Raw genomic sequence first — 23,246 nt, 5'->3', positions numbered from 1 at the left:
TTGAGGTTGACTGATTGAAGAACGAGCGGATGAATTTGTAATAGAAAAGTATATTGAAATAATTAAAGGTACAAGTATAAGTTTATGCCGAGTCAGATCCTTACTTTCTTAATGTTACTAGACAATGGAATGATAGGGAGCACGTTCATATATTTATAGCAAGAGGACATTGCCAAAAAAAAAAAAAAAAAAAATTAAGCTTATAGCTTTGGCTAGAGGCTACAGGGAACATAAATAGAAATCTGTTTATTAGTTCCTAGATCTTGCAACCCAAAACATAATGCATACTCAAAGGTACAATGATATGCACCTTTCCTTATTTACAATATTTCTGCGTAATAGAAGTCGTCAGGTCACGGATATACATAAATAAAGATATAGTTTTCTTGAAGTAGTTACTTCAACATTTATAACGACGCTATTTCGCAGATTCGAATATTCTCTTGTAAAATATTTCTCGCATTATCTATATATTCCATTGTAATTTCACCGATACAATTTTTACGCTTCGGTTATCGATGGTTCTAACGTTAATCCTTTACTTTATCGCGTTTTCAGGAAAAGCGGAAAATCCGGATAAAACAATTTTATATTTACACGAGGGAATCGTATCTGATAAACGGGAACGATAACAGCGAAGAATTAAAATGACGCCTTTGCGATAGAGATAGAATTCCAAGCTTGCCAGTCAGAGGTCCGGGATTCACGAATGCCTGCATTTTTCCTCAACCCCTAAATATCATACACACTTTGCATTACTAGTAAAATTGGATATACAATAGGAAGAACGCGTCGAATTCTCTAAATTTGAGGACGTCTGGCTGTCTCGCGAACATAGTTCGATTATCGAGGATGCTGCGAGGGGCGACTGGTGCGCGACGGGGCTGGGGGTGGTTTCGCTTCATGGCGCGGGTCGCATCGATTGCAATTTATGCATATCGAAGTTCTATTACCAACTAAAATGCGCCACGGTAAAATTTGCTGGAGCATCGTTTGCCTGAATGGATCGAATACGCGGCGAATAAACGATAATACGTAATGCCGGATATCGAGTGCAGGTGTACCGGAACAACGTGATGGGAGGTTGCAGCTTTGTGCCGCGAATAACCAGAGACCCCGCGAGAATTAATAGCAGGGAATTCGAGCTTATAACGGAAGGAATCCGTGCTAAGCCATCGAGAAACAGAATGGCCACGTAGGTAGCCATTAATATCGGTGAAACTTTGCACCATCCTTGGACGAATCCGCGACGTCGTAATTTCGTGGATACGATGGCAGTGGTAGGGTCCGTCGTGTTATCGTCGGTAAGATGAAATTTCTACAGATTGCGAGCCCGTCGTGAAAAGCACGTTACTCTGTGCTTCGAACCGGCTAACGAAGTAACTCGCGTGTAAATGAATTAATTTCCGCGAACTTGTCGCGCGAACGTGTCGCCGAAAACTGGGGCATCGATGAAACTCGACGGCGCCCCCAAGTTTTCGAAAATTATCGTCGCTATGTCGAGAGAAAGCATTCTCGTGAAACGAGCAGCTCGCGAAATAGTTATATCGATGGCTTTTACCGGGGTACGTCTCGTAAGATATTTATACGCCATAGTTTCTACGAAATTTAGATGCGAAAACGCAATGGATGTTTGTTCTGCTGAATACCTTCCGTTTGTATATACGTATATATGCAGGGGGAAGTAAGAGAAAGGGAAATATGAAAGGGAAGTAAAAAGAGGAAAGGGGACAGGAAGAAGAGAAGACAGGAGAGGAAAAATGGGAAAGCATGGGATAGGAGGAGAAAAAAATAGGTAGATGAGAAAAGCAACGAAAGGGAGATGAAAAGCGGAGAAGCATTTCTATCCATTAAAGCACTCTAAAATTTCATAACAGCTACAAATAAATAAAGAACGATAAGAGGAAAAAATAGCACAAAGATCCATAGCGTCTCGTCTGCTTGCATTATGGATCGCGTCCTGAAAATTTACGAGTAAGAATCAATAACGATACCCATCAGCGAAACAAAGCGGTCGCTCGTGAATCAACCACGCTATTATTATTAATGAAGCCTCGATATATCGCTCGCACCCTCCAGAATTCTCACGATCCTCGGCTGTCGCTGCAACTTCTCCCTTTTCGCGAGGTAAACTTGAATCGTTCCTCTCGCAGAATCCGTTTCCTTTGTCGGCACGTTCTCCCTAACGAGCCACCACGGTGAGATATCGCACTCGTAAATCGATCGTGAATAACGGGTTTCCGCGGCGTGGAAAACTTACTTCCCTGTTTCTGTTAATTCCGCCTAAGTGTTCCGTGGCAATGTTATTTTTTTCGTCGCTGTTAGCCGCGTTCTCGCGTTGTCCGATCGCGAATTGTCCCTTTCAACGTAGCGTACCCTTTAAGGATTGCATTTGGTCGCCACGGAAACATCATTAATTGCTTCTACTCTATCGACACTGGGATGAATGGTCCCGAAACGGGGACATTTCTTTCCGCTGGTTTCCAGGAAAATTTATATCGCAATTAAGAGCAAGCATTTGATAAAGCCCGACGATGGCGTTTCCATTTCTTTAATGAAAAACCGTTCTCAACGTACGACCGTACAACCATTTTCAACGAAACGAAAGTTATGGCGATATTTCTCTTCTTGCCATGTATATTTTGCTTTCTTTTATTTGCTCTCTCTCTCTCTCTCTCTCTCTCTCTCTCTCCTCTTTTCGTTAGTGAGTGGCAGTTGCTCAACGAAACACGATTCTGAATTGATTCTCCGGAAACGACTCTGCGCTATGTATTACATTAACGAGCCCCTTTTCGTGCTGGAGGTAAGGAGTTGAACGTTTAAGGGGTACAGCGAGAAACGAGTGTCTGTTACAGTTTATAGAATCGATGTACTTTGCTGCAAATGCTCTTGGTGTAAATATAAAGGTCTTGTTTCAGCCAGTGAAATTCTATCTTGGGATATTGCCAATTTTTTCATAGTTACGGCAACCGGTTCGTTCATTTTACGAAACGATTCTCTGGTTGAAAGTTTATCGCGCACGTTGAAAATTCTCGTGATGTTCGTGTAGCAACAGGTTAATACGTTTGCTATCTCGGCGAAAGGAACGTACAGGGATAAGCAGCGCACTTGGCCAAGCTTGTTTGAATATCGATTCGGGAAATTCTGTAAAACGTTAACGATACGAATTTTGCAAGAATACCTACTGTAGGAATGTCGTATTGAAAGTAGGTTTTTATTCCTTACACATAAAATAATATCGATAAAACTATATTTAATAGCAACAGAAAATTAAGACAATAATGATCTGATTTTAAACTAGTACGATATTTTTACTCTAATGATTCGCTTGAAATTCTCTCGCTTTATACGAGCAATATTCACACATTCTCCAATCTCCTCAGTTTCGTAAACTAATCGACTAACTAAACTACTTGAAAAAATTTTCAAATATCCACATGGTACTCTACGCTTTGATCTACTTGCGCGTTCTCTCTGCCACTCGAATTGCTTTCCATTAGCTACCGGTACTTTGGCATTTCATCGTTCATTCAGTTTTCTATCACTCATTGTTCTCAGAGAATTTTCACCACCGCGATACGTGCTCCACCATCGAATACCTGCATCTATGAATTTATGTATACACTTTTAGTTTCTGAAAACGATAAAATCGAAATGATATTTCTCCATCTTGAATCGGAATTCGAAGCACGATCTATCGTTTATCCCGGCTTCCAAACGATTTCGATACTTTCAACCGCTGAACTCGTTACAAGGAAAAGTAACGCGCCTGACACCGACAGATCGATTAGCGAAGTTAACGGGCCTGCTGGATGCTGACTAAGCCACTCCGACATGCAAATCGATGCAGGTTGCTTTTTTCGTACGGACAGTGGACTGATGATCGATTAAACGCTCGATGTGGACAACTTGCGAGACGTCTACCGCGGGAAATTTACTTGGACGTTTATTGACCCATTAAATTCCGGAGACCTTGGGTCGAGAATGGGTGTAAAAGTCCTCTTTTATTTCAGAAAAGGTGCCACTAATGCGGACACATTGAGGTACCTTTTAGGTACCAGTACTACATTTTCAACGGAGTAATGGACAATGTCTCTACGTGTTGTTTTACGTTTCAAAAATACGGGCAAATATATTTGCTGTTTCGCGTAATCAAAATTCTTTGACCTAATCCAACCAAAAGGTAAAAAAATGAGTTCATATCAAATTTAAGATACCAGAAACTCGTTCAAGAACAGCACCGTATATTTTACAATTAAATTAATTGCTCCTACCAAATGCGAATAATTTCATAATTTGTAAGAGTCAACGTACGCTTTACAATTAAATAAATAAAATATTACCTAATCAGGAAACTAAATATATAAGAAACGTAAATACCCAGATACGTAACTTTCAACTCTCGCGGCAATATAGAGGACTAAACGTAGAACGTAATCTCACCCTTGAAGCGAAAACCCGTCGGAAATGAAAGTCCATAACCCGAGACACATATGTACGATTCTTCTCGGTGTAGTTGGCGTACGTTCCGGCATTCGAGCGTACCAACACCACCGTCCGTTTCAATTCCACGAAAGTTGGTCGATCACCGCGAAGTAATTTGGATCGAACAAAATCGCTTGTCGTCGATGCATTGCGCACAAAGGTTTGCTGGTCGTAGTATCGAGCGGACGTATCATGAGTTCCATGGCGCGGCTCTACTCCCCCTGCCAACAGCCAGCCTCCTGAACACTGTTTAAATACACAACTTCTGCCTAAAAGTTTGCAATTTGAAGAGAGGGAGGTAGCAGTCTGACTGCGAGGCAAATGGTCGAGGGTGTGTAAGAGGGTGGCGACGACGGAGTTACAAACGCGCGAATCCAGCTTTTCCATGCGAACGCGGCCAAAGTCGATTCCGGATCGAAAGTTCGTCGACTGCGGTCAAGCGCCACGTGTATCGTCGTGGCGCGCGGCGCTCCGCGTCTTGCTCGTTAATAACTTATAGAGGAAGTTTCGCGATGAAAACTATAAAGCTTCGACGAGGGAAGGGGTACGGATCATGGCTTTGCAGTGGTCTACTTACAGAGGTCTACGGCGCTCGTAGTGTCGGCCAGAGCGAGAAAAAGCATAAGGTGGACGGCAGGTATCGCCCTCCCGGCGAAGAAACCGAAGCTTTTCACCATAGCTCCCGTTTCGCGCGAGGGCTTCACCCTCGCCCTTTTCTCACCGTGACTCCGACCGTGCCATTTCTGCCTCGTCAACCTGGAACAAAAAAAGCAGAGAAAAACATGGAAACCGTTATGAGACTCGCCACCTTTAACGATATACCACCATAGCCCGGGGTGAGGGATTTCGAGGGTGTGTTTTGTTGTTCCTCGCTCTCGTTTCGCGTTCGAACGCTTCCGTCGCGCGGTGCCTCTTCCGCTGGCAAGTTCGATGACTTCGTTAGGGTGGTACTCGAGGGGAGATGACAACGGTAAGGGAGTCGAGTGTCTCCCGGCCTGATCATCGATTTTATCTTCAATGAAAATACAAATAGGGTATGGGTTCTCAGACACCCGAACGAGTTTCGACTTTCGACGATGGCTGACTGATCGGTCTTTTCACTTGTTGCGTTGATTTCGAAAATTTTTTCCTCGAAAATTACCACGTTCGAGAATATACACGGTAGTACTGTGTATTTATCGGAAGCGAATTCTGGCTAGCTCTGGTTCAATCAATTTTTACTGATTTAATTCACTTGTTCGAACGTGAAGTTATACGAACGAAAAATCATAGGTAATTGGGAGAACCAATAGACTATTATTATATGATTTTCAATTAAATACATGAACTCTTTGTTGCACGGAATTTTACCATACTTTGATTCGTGTAACGTTCAAAGCGTAATTTATAAAATTTAAAACAACGTACGATGAGTTGGCAATACCGCGGAAGAGAATATCGGCGATATTGCGCGCAACGTTTGCGATTAATTCATGAAATTATCCCGTTCGAGTCGAATGAAAAATTCAAACCGGACAAAGCTACCGTGAAATTTTCGTTTCCTACCGTGTTAATTTGTTGTTCTCCGAGGGAAAGCAAACGAGACGGCTCGTTCGAACAATTTAAACTTAAATCAACGCTCGAGCATAATGTCGTAATTGTAAAATTATTACTTTCTCAGCATTAGCGTGCTTTACCTTATTTGTGGAAGCGTACGGAGCTTCTAAAAACAAAGCGCATGGACAACAAACGGGAATCGTGTTTGTCGTGTCGGTAAAACAAAGTTTCATAAGCAAAACCAACAAAACGAGCAGACTCGAAAAATAACGCGTTTAAAAAGCGCCCTGAAGGGTTGCCCGCGGCCGTTTTGTCGATGTCAACCGATCCATTTTTATTCCGGCTCAGACAGGGTGCCGTTAAAACGATAGAGATGTACCTTCCTAATTATCCTTTGCTCGAATCTCTGATACATCGTTGCATGACATTGAAATATACTTGGTGTTTCAGAATAACTTGTAATGGGATAAATAATTTGTTCCATTGCTTCGGAATAAAGTCCTTGTTGAGTTAAAATCTACGAATAATGATCTTTCACAAGAGGCTTACAAACACGAGATATAAATTAGTCTACTACTTGTTTGCATGAAATAGCGTTCTGCGTTTGTTGTTACAACAAATTTATACTTGAAATATCGATTTACAGTACGATTATGACGATGGTTATCACATCTGACGTCTTCAAATTATCACGAAACGAACGAATCTACAGAGAATTTTGCTTAAAATGCGATACAAAATCTATCCTATTTAAAATTTTCGAGATGGACGAGAAATACTGCTCTTCACCGACCATAATCTAAGCTAAACAGATCAGAATTTATTCTCAAAAGTACTCACTTAAAAAAAAAGCTGCAATTCCAAGTTAAATTTTTACAAAATCGGGAATCATCTTTATTGAGATATGTGTAATTTTGTGTGCTACACTAGATGAACCGTGCAGTAGTGACACACATATATGAGTATGAGTGTGTGGGAGTATGTGCGTGCACAACTTCTCGTAAAACAGATGAATGCAACTGTTTCGTTAATAGTGTGGTATAGAAGATGGTGAGACAAAGAGAGTGCTGAGACGCGTGCAAATATGTATCGGCGAATATCTTGTAAATCACATATTAAATAAATCTGAAACTATTTTGATATCAATTCTAAGTGTTTATTTCGGCGATTAAGATCCACAATTCTCAACAATCTTGTACGAAGCTAGCGTACATACGAATGATAAAGCAAGGCGATCCGATTGCGTATCCCCGTGTCACTTACCGTTAACTGATCGCGCGACGTGGTATCTCGAGACACAGTGTACACAGGTGTGACACGACATGGGAAAGCTAAAACTCGAATAATTAATTCACGGCCGTGGGCTACGCAACGGGAGATGGCTATGGATTTATTAGTTCGACAGTACGATGTCTCGTTGCGACGTTATTGTCGGCGTTACGCGTCAGGCGAATAAGCGGCAAGAGAAAAGACGCGCGCGCTACCGAGGAGACGACGGGGACGATACGCTCGTAAGAAAGGTGCGATTCCCGTGTCTGGACTTTGATGGAGTACACGGCGGTAATTGCGCCGGAAGTGAATAAGTAATGGCGAACGGTAGTAAGAAGTCGCCCGGTCGTAGGCCTCGCGTGCTCGCATTAAACATACATGCGGCAACTTACGGCCGACGAGGCGGAAAATCCACAGTTTAGTGCGTGCACGCCCCGTATACTTTGTGCTACGTCGCAACCGACGTTCTCCTCTCTATATCTATACGTACACTGCCGTATCATAAGTATCCGGACGCTTTGGTCGATCTCCAGCGAGAGTATTTGAAGTTGATCAAAGTGTACGAGCTAATGGTGAATTGACATAATTAGAAGCGGTACGTGCTACCTTTTCGTGGAATTAAAAGGGTATAAAAAGATTACCTGTTAAAAGATGGGACAGTAATGTACGAGGCTCTCGGAAGGTACACTGATCGACTCCATTTTTTTATCAATTTCCCAAATTCATTACACAGACACGATTAATGTTCAATTCCGAAGAAGCAAAAGATGTGTAGCCTTAGCGGTTGATTCATCGTAACAGGATGATGACATAAATAATGGTCAATTTTAAGGAAAATTTGAAAAAAACAATGTTCGTAGCGTCATAATTTTCCTATACTTTCCAATTTATGAAATCAATCGATGCGTCTACTCGATGGCTCGCTCGAAGTTTTATTCGAATCAAATCATTGCAATTTAATTTGTCCATAATATCGCCAAAGTACACAAACGTTCTGATACTTCTCAGCGTTAACGTCTATCCCCCGGAATATTTCTCTCTGGCGCTCTTTTAGAAAATTCTTTCAACTCGGCCAGGGCTTGTTACGAGACGTACTGGCACGGCAGCTTCAATTGCTGATCAAACAAAGTGCTTCAACCGCCTACAATTACGCCTATTGCGGCCCGGATGAACTTTCTCTACGATCCTCTAGACTTCATCCGCGATGAAACGATGAAATTCTCTTCTACCGACCACAAGCGGCCAAAGAAAATCGAAATCACTCGACCACGTCGATTCGTGAAATATCCTCCATTTGGTAAAATTCGAGGCTATGCAAATTTTTCCGTTTCATGGTTCGACGGAACGACGAGCGAGAAAGAATCCCTCGGCTCTTATCTCGATACCGTGACTCTCGAGAGTGGTTTTAAACATTCCAATCAATTTCACGTCACCTGTTTCCCGTCGCGCGTTCCAATAACGAAATTATTCATCGACTGTTTTCTTTTCATCTCGCTGTTGCGGGGGAGGGAACGGATTATCGATGCTCGCAAGGGAACAGGTGGTGATGCGCGTCGTTGTCTTCCTCTTGTTTACGAGACCTGGCTCGATTTTCCTGCTCGTCAGGCTAGGCCAAGCTTTTGCAATTATTATTCCATCGACGAAGGAGGTCCGTTTTACGATCGGTATCGTCCGACAATGTATACGTGTCTATATACTTACGTATATACCTGTAGACCAAGCTACCTGCTGTTTATACGTTTATCGTGACTAGGTGTTCGGCGGGTGTGCACACGTGGAGTCGAACGAACGTAAGAGGCCCGGTTAAGCCACGGTGTAAGCCACGGAGGCTCCCCGTGATATCCTAGTTCGACGTCGAATCTCTTCGTTTGCATAGCAATGAGTTTATGCAGATTAATACACGCGGTACGTCTACGCGTACAACGTCTCGTGGGATGTAAAGCACCGGTACCTACACGGATCCCGCGAGCGTGCATGCATATTTTATTGGCGGCGCCGGGCGCTTAAGGATTCCCGATCGCATAAACCCAGCACGCGCGTCGCGAACCTACACCCGCGATTTGTCTCCCTCTCGCAGTTCCATTAGTTATAATCCGCGGCTCTGAGACTTTATCAAACAATAGCCTGGGTCGGCCCGCTTGTCTCTCTGGGATCAGATATAAGCCCGCCGGTCCGCAAGCTGTTTAGCGAATGATAGAAGCCCGATATACGACCGGTATATATCGATTCGTTTTCTCTTCTCGTGTTTCTTTTTTCGTTCGAGCTGATCCGGCCCGTTGTGCTCCAGCGTTCGCGTGCTGTGTCGGTAGTCTAGAACGTGGGCTTAGGATTTATCGGGGAAGATTTAGTGTCGTGTTTCGTTTAGAACACGATGCGTTTCTTCCTGATTGATTTCGTTTTATGGATACCGGTTTTTTGAAAAAAAAAAAGCAAGTTTGCTTTCCGAAGAGCAGAAGAGAAAGGAGTTAGATAGTAAGGTAATTCAGGTAGAGATTAGATTGCTATCTTTTTATATCATCTGTCAAACGTTCAAGTGATCGTAGTCGAGCGTGTCTGACGATTATGTTTCATATTTCTACGAAGATCTAATGGAAATCGAGATTTTAATTCGTGTTATGAATAATCATACTTTACGTGGCTATAAAAATCATTATGTCGCTTGAGAAAATGATTATATTATTCTCATAGAATAAATTCGAATAACATAATCACATAACGCTGTTTATATTTTTGCGCGTACCATTATCCTTTCAACGACATAATTTCACAGCGAGTCAGTTTGAAACATTTTCATCGTCGAGATCTATCTACTTTCGGAATTGCTCTATGTGTTTTCAAATTCTGTCGAAGAATAGTATGCTTGAGCGGCGGAAGAGCAACAGAGATTAGACAATTAGTACCGAGGACAGTTAGCGCTCAATTGGGGTGGTTATTGTAATCAAGCCTTGCACGGTTCGCTTTGTTTGCCCTCCTGCCCACTTTGCGATACAAAAGCTGTAACACTCGTGTTTGCGTCTTGACTAACACGTTCTAATTGTAAGTGCTGTATGGTTGTTTGCCACCTGTCCAACCTCCCTTTTCAAATTAAACATCATCCTGTTCCTCAGACGAATTACCCTTAACGTTTCGCATCTGTAGCCGAAATATCTCGCGATATAATATTCGTATCACGTTTTGGACGGGATATTCGACTGAATAAATATCAGAGTCTGTTTTTGATACTATGATTGAATATCACTTCGTGCAAAAGAAGATAAAAAATAAAACAAATTTGTTTTTTGAACTGTAACACGTATTGTTAGAATTTAATCTTGAAGTTAACATTAATAATCTGTGGAAGACACAATGTTTGTGTTGAAATAATATTCAGTGATGTTTATTAAACAGAACTACAGAACCTGATGTATATAAGCGAGTGATATAATTAACAACGTATGGAAGAATTGTTGATAGTAGGCCAGTTACTCTCAGACTAGACTTAGGTAGTAACCCATGATCCTTTAAATACTTTGAACCCCACTCTCTATACAGTAATGAGTATGAGCTGTGTAAGTGTGCTGTTCAAATGCCTGTGTGGGTGTCTGTGGAAGGGTACTTATGCCTATGCGTGAAATATCGTTGTATTCCAACACGTATTTAGTATGATTAGCATGGCGAATAATATGGTAGCGTAACGCTGCCATTACCATTCACAGACGAAATGTCTGGCCAAATGACTTTTATTTCCATTTATCGAAGATCTGAAATTTCCATGGGCGTTAATTCTGGCTGTATACGGAATGTAAATATGTACATATAAATGGAAATTTATATTTGGTAATTTATATATATATATATAGGGTAATTTTGCAATTTCCTGTGTAATTAAATGTTTCTAGACTCGTAAGGATTACAATATTTTAATATTCGAAATACGTATCTCATCTATCGTAAAGCGCAATTGAGATATTGCAAATTTTGTATACCTTTTAATGTTTACTTTTTGCAAATTCTTGATTAACTTCTATCCTTCGGATGCACTGGATTTGCATTGCTAAACTAGATAATTTACATTTTCCCTTTTGCAGTTTCAATTTTAGGTTATTCGTAACAGTAACGAAAGCGAGAGAAATAGCATTTATCGCAACAGTACATTCTCTAATCGACGTTTTATTTAAGTACCACGGTATTTAATTGCCACTTTCACACGAGCTGACTTTTACACCAAGACGATGTATTTACGTATCTCGCGTCGTAATGAAAACCACACGCCTTAAAGATATCTTATGCAAAGTATTGAACGAACAACGCTGCAGCTCGAGATACTCGTATCTCGTGCATATATGCGAAGGATTAAATCCACATATACGAAAAGGTTCGTCTCTTTTTCTTGCAAAAAAAGAGCATCGATTTCCTTTCTCGTGAAATCGAATGCATAAAGAAACGTGATAAAATACGGGTCTCGCGCTTATCGAACCTTCCATTGTCCGCAATTAAACGTACAACCGCCCACGCAGCGGCTATTTTATTGCACGGGGCGTTAAAACGTAATCGATGTCGCGATAACATCGACGAGGATGGCATCGCGGATAGATTTCACGGTAAAAAGACTGGTGAAAAAGGAGTCGTTACTGGCGCGGTGGATCGCCGCGTTGACCTTAATTACGGATCGAGAAGAGCCTCGATACGCTTCGACGTTCCCGCGTCAGCCAGATGCAAGCGAAAAAAAAAGCAAGGAAAAGAAGAAAAAAAGAAGATACACGCGGCACATTGGTAATCCGGCGTATCATCGAAACCGACCAAATGGTGCAGAACGGGAAAGGCAAAGGAGACAAAGGGAGAAAAAATAAAAGGCTGTGTGGAACTGGTGGAAAAGCGATGCTTATCCGCCATGGAAATATGCGTACACGTCGGAAATGGGAGAAATACGAGCACGCTGCGCTCCATGTCCGAACGAAATGTTAATGTCAGTTAATTATCTGTAAAACGCCCGAGGCGGGGGATTCGTTTTCGAACCGGTGTGCTTGTAACGCGTGGGCGCGGCCCGCGTGTTTTCTGGAATCACGACGGCCGTACAGAATTTCTCGTTGTCGATTTCGACCTCGTGAAAAAACGCGGCTCGTTTATGCTTCCTCTTTCGCTCGATGCGAAGAGAAAAAATCGCCGCGTTTCGTCAGATAATCAACTCTTTAGAATCTAGAATCTACGTAAATATGCATGTTACGTACAGCTACAGATACAGTAGCATTCTAAAGATTCGTTAAGATAATTGAAATAATTCTCCCGTGTTCGTACTTTTCAATTCGTTCCTTTTTTTCCTTCGGTTTCAAGAGAAAGATAGGACGGCCGAAGGAGGACGCTGGCGATATTGGAATTGTTCACATAGCAATCGATGGCAATTTTTCACGTTTTTACCGGTGGTATTTCATCGCTACCATGTCAGCCTTTCGACGAGGGAATTTAACAACGAACAAAAAACATGAACGGATCAGGGCAAGTTTGTGGTTCGATCCTTCGCGTGATCCCCGCGTCCTGTTCGACAGCACGCTTCGACGATTCCAATCCATTCCGAGGCTGAAAATTCGTGTGTCCGAAAAGAGACAGTTGTCCGCCTGACGGACTTTCTTCCTGGCATTTCGTCGGTTCGGTCGATGCACGTTCGTGTTCCTTTCAAATATTTGCCCACCAAACAGGCTCTCTGTCCTTGGCTCAAGATGAAAATTGCAAACCGCGACGGTCGTAAATACGATCAGGATAGATGGGAAAGGAAATGGTTTTCCGGCGATTTCAACACGGATTTTCCGCTCGTCTAAGATGCAACGTTACGTGGTGAACGTAATGGAGAAAGTATGCCACCGACTGTTCATCGTCTCGCATCGACAGACATCGGTGGATAAGATACCCTGGAATTATGGTGGGCTTTATTCGAGAACCGTGTATCGCGACGTTTAGATTTATAGCGTTGTATGTAGAGGCCGGTCGACGTTCCATTTATCAGAATGGTACCTGTAGCATTCGGTCCGAATGGCTGCGAAACATCCGCAAACTTCGATCCCGCGAACAAATGGATGGAGTTCCGCAAAAGGAAAAACGCGGATGGAAAAATCACAATGGGAGGCGGCTTCGGATGCTTCGACGTTCTCTTCCTATTGTGCGCCGACTCGTGAAAAATGCACACTGATTTTCCGTAACAATGCTGACGAAAGGAGAGTTTTACCGATCGTCGGACTAAAGAGATGTACCGTGAAATATTTCCAGCCATCTTACCGATACGTGTATCCTCCATTGGCCCGCCATAAGTTCTACTATGAACGGTAGACGACAGAATGACCCGCGGTTTGTCATTGACGTTCCATTACGTACATATCGCATGCCACTTGTTTCCTTTCCGTTATATTCCATTTTTTCTGTTTTTGTTTCTTCATATCAATTTGTCGTGACATCGTGGAAATACGAGAAATGAGAGCAGGTGAACGTGCATCGAGTTTCCAGCAATTAATTGTATCGTAACAAATTGCGAACGGTTGTTCGTTACGAGCGATCGAATTACAAGTACAGTAGTAGAAACGCTTGTTTCAGACTACGGTCACAACGAAGAGTGTACGACTATGTATAGTTCAAAGTCAATGTGATTAAATTCCTATGTTCTGACAAAGGGATGCGTAGTTTTTCTGAAGCGGGTAAAAGAAATTGCGAAACAGAGAAAGGAAGAACAAATGCACGTTAGAATATACGTATCGCGTTCACGATGCCTACTTTTCATACTTGAAGTCTATTCTGCAACGATACGTAATCATTGGGATGCTTTGCGTTATACTGTCGCTGTCTACGATATCGTAATATGTTATTGTATCGTAATCTATCGGTTATTTTCGTATAACTGATCATCATTTTAGTATTGAAACGATATCCGGTAAACGTAAAACTTCCTTATCTTTCCGTTTCGAGTATACCGCAATAATATTTCTTAGAGTATCCTTTTTAAAAAGGAAAAGGATTTTGAATCGATCGCGATGGATGACAAGTATTGTACCTAATAATTTAAGTTGTATTTGTATTTTATTTATCCTATTATGCTTATTACGCTTATTATTATATTCTTATATTACACTTCTTATATTTACCAATGGAAATTTATTTTAATATTCTTGTTACCAAGGATTTTGGTACTGAATATTCTTCATTATTGTACTTATTGTTATTATTAAAGTTGTTATTATATAGTTTTTATGATCTCAGAACATGGAGTTTCTTTTGTAAGATAATAATAGATCAATAAATATAAAAATATTCTACTATTACGTATTTTTAAAGGCAAGTTATTTTGGCTGGCTTCGTTGAGATAGCTACACGTCTCAAATGCCGGTAGTTCTATTGTTAAATGCATTAAAGGTGCCGATCAGTCAAAAAGTCTTCTTTCCCTCTGCTTTTTTCTCCTTTCCTTGCTTCGTTCGTGGAAATTGTTTCGAGTTAATGGTGTTTTCAGGCGGACGAAAATAACGATAGCTGTAAAGCACTCCGCCAGTGTTAATTGTAATTCAATTTCCTCTCGACGAAGTTGAAGCCCCACGGTCCGCGATGGAATTGCAGTGAAAACGTCTTACGGGGGTTGGTTTTCGTGGTTAGTCGGTGCAAAACCATAAAAGGGTCCTCTTCTTCAAGACGAACGTCGTCTAGCTCTTTTCTAGGAGCACTCGACGGAGAGCGTCGAGTGGCGCCGCATTAGAACAACGACTTTATACAAGTCAAAGTCGTGAGTGTGTACTCCACCGTATGGTGAGCAGGAAGCTACACTTGTGCCCCGGTTAGGTGCTCACCGAGAAACCAGCCGCATTTTTCACGATCGCAAATTTATACGGTGTCAGCTGTTTTCGTTTACTTTACGCTGTTAACAAAACGACGATACTCTGATATCGATTGCATTATCGGTAGATCACGGATATTTCTTTTTATTAAGATAATTAAAAAAGAGAAGAAAAATTGCGAAGAATCTAGCGAAGTATTTATTTCGTCTGTTGCGTGGTATCGCATATTTTGTACATTTTTGCACAGTACCTGCGTTCTGTAGAATTTTGCATCTAATCTTAATTCTTTTCATTCTAATTTAAATGTAAGTATCGGCTTGTAATTTATTTGTGCTACGGTGTAGTATCGTAAATTAAACCGACGAATGGAGAAAGCGATTAATGTCGCAGGCGTATACTTCGAATATATTTCCTACATTCTGTTTTATGGCTGCATGCAATAAAATACATCGTATCCTACGATCAAAGGCATTTTCCTTGGATACAAAAATGTCAAGATCCAAAGTTTCAAAGTGTCGCCATTTCTTCATTATTGGGTATTTCTCTTCTCGTTTCGGTATAGTCAAATCTATTTCGATTCAGCAGAATGAACACGGTTTACATTAACGTCGATTTCGTTCAATTTTCCTTAAACAATTTCTAACAAGAAAAAAGAAAACTTAAAAAACGCGCTTCGCAGTAGAATACTCCCTTAAACGGTGAGCCGTTATTTCTGCCTCTACGTAGTCTGTCGTGGCATCGCGAATATGTCACATCACGGTACAAACTAAAATAATAAATGGCAACCGGTGACGATGATTAATAATTTAATATCACGGCGAATATTTCAAGTTAATGATTACGAGGGTAGCGTAAAGTTCAAAGCAGACTGTAAAGCGACGGTAGAAAGTCAATTAAGAAACTGACTGCTGCAACGTGCTTCGCGTCTCGTTATAAATAGTTTTTAACGTTAAACTCGGCACGCGTGTATCGGCACCGGTGCGACTATAAACTGCCACGCGGATTCCACGAAACACATTTCGCAAATGCAACACTCTTGAAATACTCGAGAACGCCTTAGAGTGCATTTGGCATCGCAGGTGAGCGGAACAATGGCGTCGGATGATCCGGCAGTTTGGTGGCCATTCGAGTAGAGGGATTGTAATCAGCACTTAAACCGAGTACTTTTCTCGACAAGACGAAGTGGCTGAAAGTATGTTGCTTATTGTGCTGCTAAATGATTTTATTTGACCCTCGGATTACCAAGCTGCACGGAGAAAAGGTTCGCGCAAACACTCGAGAGAACTGTTTAGCCGCGGCTGCCATTAATGTCCATTATTCTCGGGGATGGAACATGGATTCGCCGTCGAGTGTTCGTCTGTAACGGCCACAGATCCAACGAAACCACGGCTGGACGTTGTTCGTCGATGTTTCTTTTCTGACCGAACAAAACAAAAGCAAACGAGACGCTCTTCGAGGAGAAGACGAGACGCTGTTCGCGCGCGTTTAAAATCTTGTTTGAACGGACGATCTCGTGTTGCTTCGAGATAAACTGTGCTCTTCTCGTCCCTCTTCTTTATTTTTTTACGTACTCTGTACCGTGTAAAAATGCTGGCAATATGTAACCGTATTCCGTGAGCCAGCATATATGCGAACCACCGGAATGTTTAGATGCACATGTATGTAGATATTTGCATAACTATTCGACGTAGCCGCGTGCCTCAGTGACGTCAGTCGTGTTTGTTCATTTATTTCCTAATCTGGCGTCTAAACGCGTCGTTAGTCTTCTTCAAGACACTCGTCGTCCGAGAAAGGCGACAACCGGTGCTGAGTCATCCGACTGACGCAGTGAAAAAAAGGGGCTGAGAGGAGCGCAATCGAAGTTGGGCCATTTCCAAACGTAATTCTCCTCGGCCGCTGAATCACATTCTGATCTTTGCTACTGATTCGCGTCTTTTCATCCTGAGTATTAGAGTCGGCCATTCGATTAAATCCCCCATCATTTATCAACGATCAGAACAACGTTAGAATAGCTCACGTAATGATTCCACACGTATGCCGAAAAATCTAGAAATTCTTGAACGTGAAGCTTAAACGCCTTACACGCTCGTGTAACTTATGTCGTGTATGATTTGAAAATTTGAACTTCGGAAACTCTTTGAACGAAGAAGCGCGTGATTCAAATTGAGAACATTCGTGAACGTGACATCTGGAAGATGTCCGTTCCATCGTCGCGTGTAATTTCCGCCGCGTTCAATCATTTGTCGCAAGTGCGTAAGACGTTTATCTGTTAATTAACCAATGGCGCGATAGATTTATCCGACGCGCTTGAAAATCGCACAGATCGTGCTCGGTTTGTTTGTCTAACCTGTACGACTGGCTGGCATTTATTGGCCATTCGCGTGATTTATCATCGCGAGATGAGCACGAACGATAATGATCGGTCGTGGGACGAGAAAGAACGCGCGCTCCCCTGGGTAAACTGGTACAATTTTTTAGGTCAGCCGACGACATTGGCAAGGTTACACGGACCGTTCGTTTGATTCAGCAAATAAAAACGGGGGATAAAATTCCGGTTAATCAAACAGATCGGCAGTTCGTGCATGTGGCTCGGGTAAATGTCGCATTGCGATGGCCTCTTAACGACTCGCGACTTTTCAGGTTAATTTGTGTTAAATCCGACTCGAGAGACTTCCAGAACTGTTTCTATCGTATTCTCAAACGACTTACTTCCAATAACTATTTTTCAACGCTTAACTGCTCTCGTTTCTAACCGATAGAAAAATCTAGAAACGATAGGTCAATGAACGCCTTGCAGAGTGACAATTGAAATGCAGTGGTACACACGTTGAAATGCAATGTTAGCGACGAGTGAACAGGTTGGAGGTGGGCGATGGAAAAGATATCGGTCATCGTATATCAGATCCATTATTTATTGGAATACGCATAACGCAAATACATGAGTTTTCGATGAATCGACCGTATCTGCGAAAAGTGCATGCACCACCAGTCGATCCGCCGAAGGGAATTCAGGGATACAAAAGCGGATGGAAAAGCGAAACCCCTGGCACATGTATATGTATGCGCGCAACTACGTTTTCCTGATTCGTGTATACACACACACACACACATATACATATGCATATATACATATACATATATATGCGCGCGTATGTGTGTATGTTTGTATATACGTATCTACATATATAGTTACCTTTCGCAATAAAATACAGCGGCGCACGTAAAACGCCGACGCGCTCTGGCGAAGCAAAGAACAACAAACAGCGAGTCAGGACGGACGATTTACATGCATAAACTGCCTTCCCTCCAACTCTTTTTACCCTGCCTCCCGCTTTGTCCCTCCCATCCTCGGTTCCTGCGCCCTCCTCCCTTCTTTCCTTTATCCGGTCTACTACAATTTCTTTCAGATTCACTTCCTTAATAGCGCTGGATTTTCCTGCAGTCTAGGAAACCAGAGCTATCCACCGAAATGGAGCTCTGATTTTAATTTTCAGATAACAACCTCGTAACGCCGATACATGTGTAAATCAACGAGACGTGATACCGTTTCGTAGAGACGCGAGACGTGCTTCTTTTTATCTCTTTGGATAATGTACAAAGCAACAGACCGGTACGGACGAGTGCACAGAACGGGAAACGCGAAGATTGTTCGCATCGAGTTTGTATCTGTGTAATGCGAATAGAGCAACGCGCGCGCGTTCTAGCGGAATCATTAACGCTAGGACTATCGATAGTTAACACGAAGCTATTTCTACCAAAAAATACTAATAATAATAATAGAATAATAATAGAATATTGTAAGTAATAATAGAATATTGTAAATAATAATAGAATATTGTTATATTTATTGATTTATTACTTTCTTACAGAAGGAATTCCATTTTATGTAGTACATTTTTGGTATTATTGATCCATCTGGGATCATGATCCCTGAACGAGGGTTGACGCATTTATAAAATTGTAGAACCAGTCGTTTTCACTGGTGTGGTATTTCTAGTATTAGCATCTAGAGATCTAGCGTTCGATCCGGAATTTTCCTGGTAACTGATACCGTCGTATCGAATGATACGCAGTAAAAATTTTAAAAACGTGTGGGAAGTTGTACAAAACGAGGAAACTGGTGAATTGGGGTTCGATAAACAGATTGCTAGACTCTTTTATACACATTCACAAGTACCAGTCATTTTGATTATATATATATACCAGTCATATGACTATAAGTAGCCTTGACACAAAATTATTTTGAGTTCGAATACATAAAAAACGAAATAAAATTCATTATATTATTCTTTTAGTTATCGTAGCAAAAGACATTGCATCATTGCAGGAAAAAGATATAACACGAAGCAGGAATTTTAAATTAAATTGTAAAACCAGCCAATTTTACTGGTGTGGTAGTTCTAGTGTTAACAATGGTAGATATAACGCGTGTTAACTCTTGTGTTAAGTATAGCAGATGCGTCGTTTACTGCATGCCATTTTCAATCGAATTCGTAGCACGCGAACCAACGAAACAAAATATTTGGCCAAGTTCGGAATTCGTTAGCGAAACTCAAAATACAACTACGTGAGAACTTACTATAGCCAATATAACGGAACGCTGGGAAAAATATCACTCCCAGTTCGTAAGAATTTATAGGAACAGCTGAAAATTCGCCGAGACTGCTAGAAGTCGTTTCAGCCACGTTAGAAATCCGATAGAAATGTGCTCAAATTTGTCAGAACCAACGAAAGTTACATTAGACTTGTTAAATCCAACAAAAGCTGCGTCAGATTCGGCAAATCTAATTTCACCCAGATCTGTCGGACTTTTCATAGAAATCGTTCGAAACGTGTCAGACTCGATAGGTCATCTCAATCTCGCTAAATTTCAGAGAAATTACGATAATTCTGTAATTTCCAAAAAAGAAATTCTTGAAATATTCCTATTTTTGTACATTCGCTACTACATATATATCCACATATATACGCGCCGAAAATACATTTCCTCCTAGTACTCGTCTATCCTCCTCTATGTACAATCTCCGACCTAACTTGTAGTACTATTTCAGCGTCTGAGACAGGAACCTTTTAGCGATGAGTAGCCTTACTGACGAGTTCGCTAGCGTCGAAATTCTCGCTTCCTTATTTTCCCCCTTTCTCGCTACAGCATCACGGAACGATGTCATCTTTGGACCTTGGGGCTTGAAAACCACGCGGTTACGAGATTTCTCGTAACTTAAAGATGGTTTTAGCTAAGTCTCTAGAATCTGACTTCTATGGACACGAGATACGCAAGGGGGTAGTTCCTGTCTACACCCTTGAGCTCCTAGGGATGTTAATTCCTGCTGACTCTGGATCGACCTTTACTAGGTATGAGTTTAAGATGACCTTTACTCGGTCTTGACAAGTCGAAAATGATTCTACTCGGATCTAATTAGTTCACGTTGATTCTTGCTGAGCCTGATGTATACTTAGGAACACGAGTAACTAACACGATCCTTATCGAAAATTATAAGAACCATTTTTATCGGTTCTTGTTACTTCAGACGAGAATCGTGTTAGTCAGATTCGTTAAGGTGGAAGCAACGCATCGGAGGATTTAAAGTAGCCACGTCGATGAAATGGAATAGCGTTGGAGAATTTTAAACAGACTTGAGAGAAAAGCTTCGAGTTACTTTCTATGTCATTCGCGTTGTTCGTTCTCACGTTTCTAACTGTTTTGACTTTCTTATTTCTCTTGTCATATCCTGTATTAGAAATTAAATTTATAGGAATCTCTATAGTGAAGACGTAGGTATTATGTATGGTGTGCGAATAACGATGTACTCGTTAGTAATTTCATATCAATCATCGTGCTCGTCAATTAGCCCGGGACGAGAGCGTGAAAGCGGCGTTACCAAAATAGTATTGTACGTTATATAAAAGCGAGGAATGAATTCAGCCGAAGGAGATACAATTTAATCGAATGTCTCATCCGTTTAATGATCCGTCAACGAACAAAAGCGACAAATTATGAAGCCCGTAACGAAGCACGTCAGCTCCGATGAAAACGGATCAAGGATAGAAAGAGAAACGAAGTGATTTAAGTTTCCATTCAAAGCGACGCGGCGGTTCTTAAATTACGCCTTTCATGTCCCCGTCGCGCTCTGACATGTTTGTGCCCAAGGAATCTTCCACATTTTCAAAATAACGTCGTCCGCGTCGTCCGCCGCTGAGGAATAAAAAGAGATAGCGAGCGAGGGAACACCCCTTTTATATCGTCCTATTAAATCAAATACCAGAGAGAAGCTTCGCTGTGAGAAGCCACTCGTGAAAGAACGCGATTCAACGCGATTAAATGTGATTTCCAAGCGGCAGCTGTTCCACGAGGAATAACGAACTTTGCGGACAAAAAGAAAAAGAAAAAAAGAAAAAAGAAAACCGAGCAGCGCGAAAAATCGCCCCCTGTAAATCCGAACGCGGACCAAAACAATAATATTCTTAAGTGAAACGGCGAGAAACGAACGAAGAAGACGCGTGAGAGCCGGTTGGAGTAGCGCGACGCGATCAAAGCGATTGGTTATTAAGACGGATAGAAACGAGCGGGCTGCACACGCACCAGTTGACCTAAAACGAGAACAGACGTCGCGGAAGAAGAGAGGATAAAACGTGTACGGTAGAAAAGACGAGGCGCCTCCGCGAACACTCCGACTTCTGTGCCCTCCGGTTCTCTCTCCGCATTCCGTCACTCTGTGTCTCGGCTCCCTAACAAGCCTCTAATGAGGAACGGGTGTTACTCGTGTCCTCCGCGGTACTTTTGCGCAATTACCATTTATCACATCTGCCTCTTCACCCTGCCACTCCTACGTCTCTCTCCTTTCTCGCTTTCTCTTTCATTTCCCCCTCCTCTTCTTTCTTTTTTTCACTCTCTTTTCCGCTCCTTATGTCACTTCACCAGGTCTATCTTCCTCGTTCTCTTCTCTTCGCCGCTCCTGTCCACGCAGCCCCTTTCTTTATTTTTACTTCGTCGCCCCTTGTAGAACGTGCCGGGCACTGACACAATGAGCGGCGTGTTGTTTCGACGTATCCGGTACACGTCGTGTCTCGCATACCCGACTTTCCGGTCCAATCAGCCGCCACAGATTACAAGCGGAGCGGTTGTCCGTGATACCGGGAATCCTTGTTTCAGATGGCTCGACTAATTTACAATGAAACGGAACGTATGGTTTCACGCGGTTCCGATACATTTCCTTCGTATCTAATGGTGCTTGAGTAGCAACGTTTCGATCGCGTGCAACGATTTACGATGATGGGGGATGCTTCATCGAATTAGCCCTCGCATCAATTCGACACGTTATGATCAACGTAAAACCACTGTATGGCCACTGTGTCTTGTTTTATTGTTTGTAAACGAAACGGGCAATCGTATACTCGAATGGACACGTATTTCACGTTTCTATTCCCGATACGGGGGTTTTCCATTTCGATTAATCCTCGTTCGTCCTTCCATTACCTTGCCATTTTACAAAGAATAAATCGTCAGCAACTTAAACAAATTATTAGCGCTAAAATAAGAGATAGAAATTAAAATAGAAAATCCACGATATATTGCGAAGATCCTACAGTCTACGGTATTTCAAAATCCACGGCTGTAACGAGAATTATTTGAACAACGCGAACACGAGTCGCGCTCCTTCAGTCGAACGGAGATAAATATAAATTCTGACATCGCAGCTGAAATCCCCGCGGGCTTCCTGAAAACCGGAGCACGTCGGGTGTTCGCGCGATTCCACCGTTGTCTTCGCCAACCATGCAACAGACGAGGATAGGTTAAACGATGCACGTAAGAACAAGTTTAAACGCGCGGGATAAATAGATTGTCGAGAGTTTCGCGCAAGTATCCGGCAGATTTCCGCAAGATTCGCGGCTATACCGTAACCACCTAAAGTTCGTCGCCCATTACGTAGGACGTGGGAAAATACCTCGCGAACGTGTTCGTCAGACGATTGATTCGAAATCGTTATCGGTACGGTATGTCGCGAGGCACGCGCACGGGGACAAGCGACTCGCGCGACGGAAGTCACAGAGGCAGTCAGCGGGAGATCGGTTTTCTCCGCGTTGATTATTTTCGTTGGAACGTTTCACGTTGCGCGCGTTTCTCGACCTCGTAAAAGGGGCGAGAAGAAAATCGGCGAAAGAAACGGAGAGGAA

The 23,246-nt window shown here is 42.1% G+C and overlaps 1 protein-coding gene across 5 annotated transcripts in view; it reads right to left on the bottom strand.

Moving 5' to 3' along the window:
- LOC139998063 (discoidin domain-containing receptor 2) overlaps nt 1-23,246 on the bottom strand; it is a 399,507-nt gene that overhangs the window by 81,684 nt on the left and 294,577 nt on the right. For 3 of the 5 annotated variants that reach the window (XM_072022288.1, XM_072022291.1, XM_072022290.1), the window contains exon 2: nt 5,063-5,241. The exons of 1 other annotated variant lie outside the window; for it this stretch is intronic. In XM_072022288.1, the coding sequence (XP_071878389.1) occupies nt 5,063-5,162 (100 nt within the window). In that variant the 5' untranslated portion in view covers nt 5,163-5,241. Of the gene's footprint in view, nt 1-5,062; nt 5,242-7,284; nt 7,309-23,246 lie in introns of those variants that run through there. One more of the 5 variants, XM_072022289.1, reaches the window with a different exon arrangement.

The sequence above is a fragment of the Bombus fervidus genome, chromosome 2, assembly GCF_041682495.2.
Source record: "Bombus fervidus isolate BK054 chromosome 2, iyBomFerv1, whole genome shotgun sequence".
In the NCBI taxonomy this organism is placed as follows: Eukaryota; Metazoa; Arthropoda; class Insecta; order Hymenoptera; family Apidae; genus Bombus; species Bombus fervidus.
The sequence above is the reverse complement of the archived record's forward strand: the minus strand, read 5'-3'. Positions and strand labels throughout refer to the sequence as shown.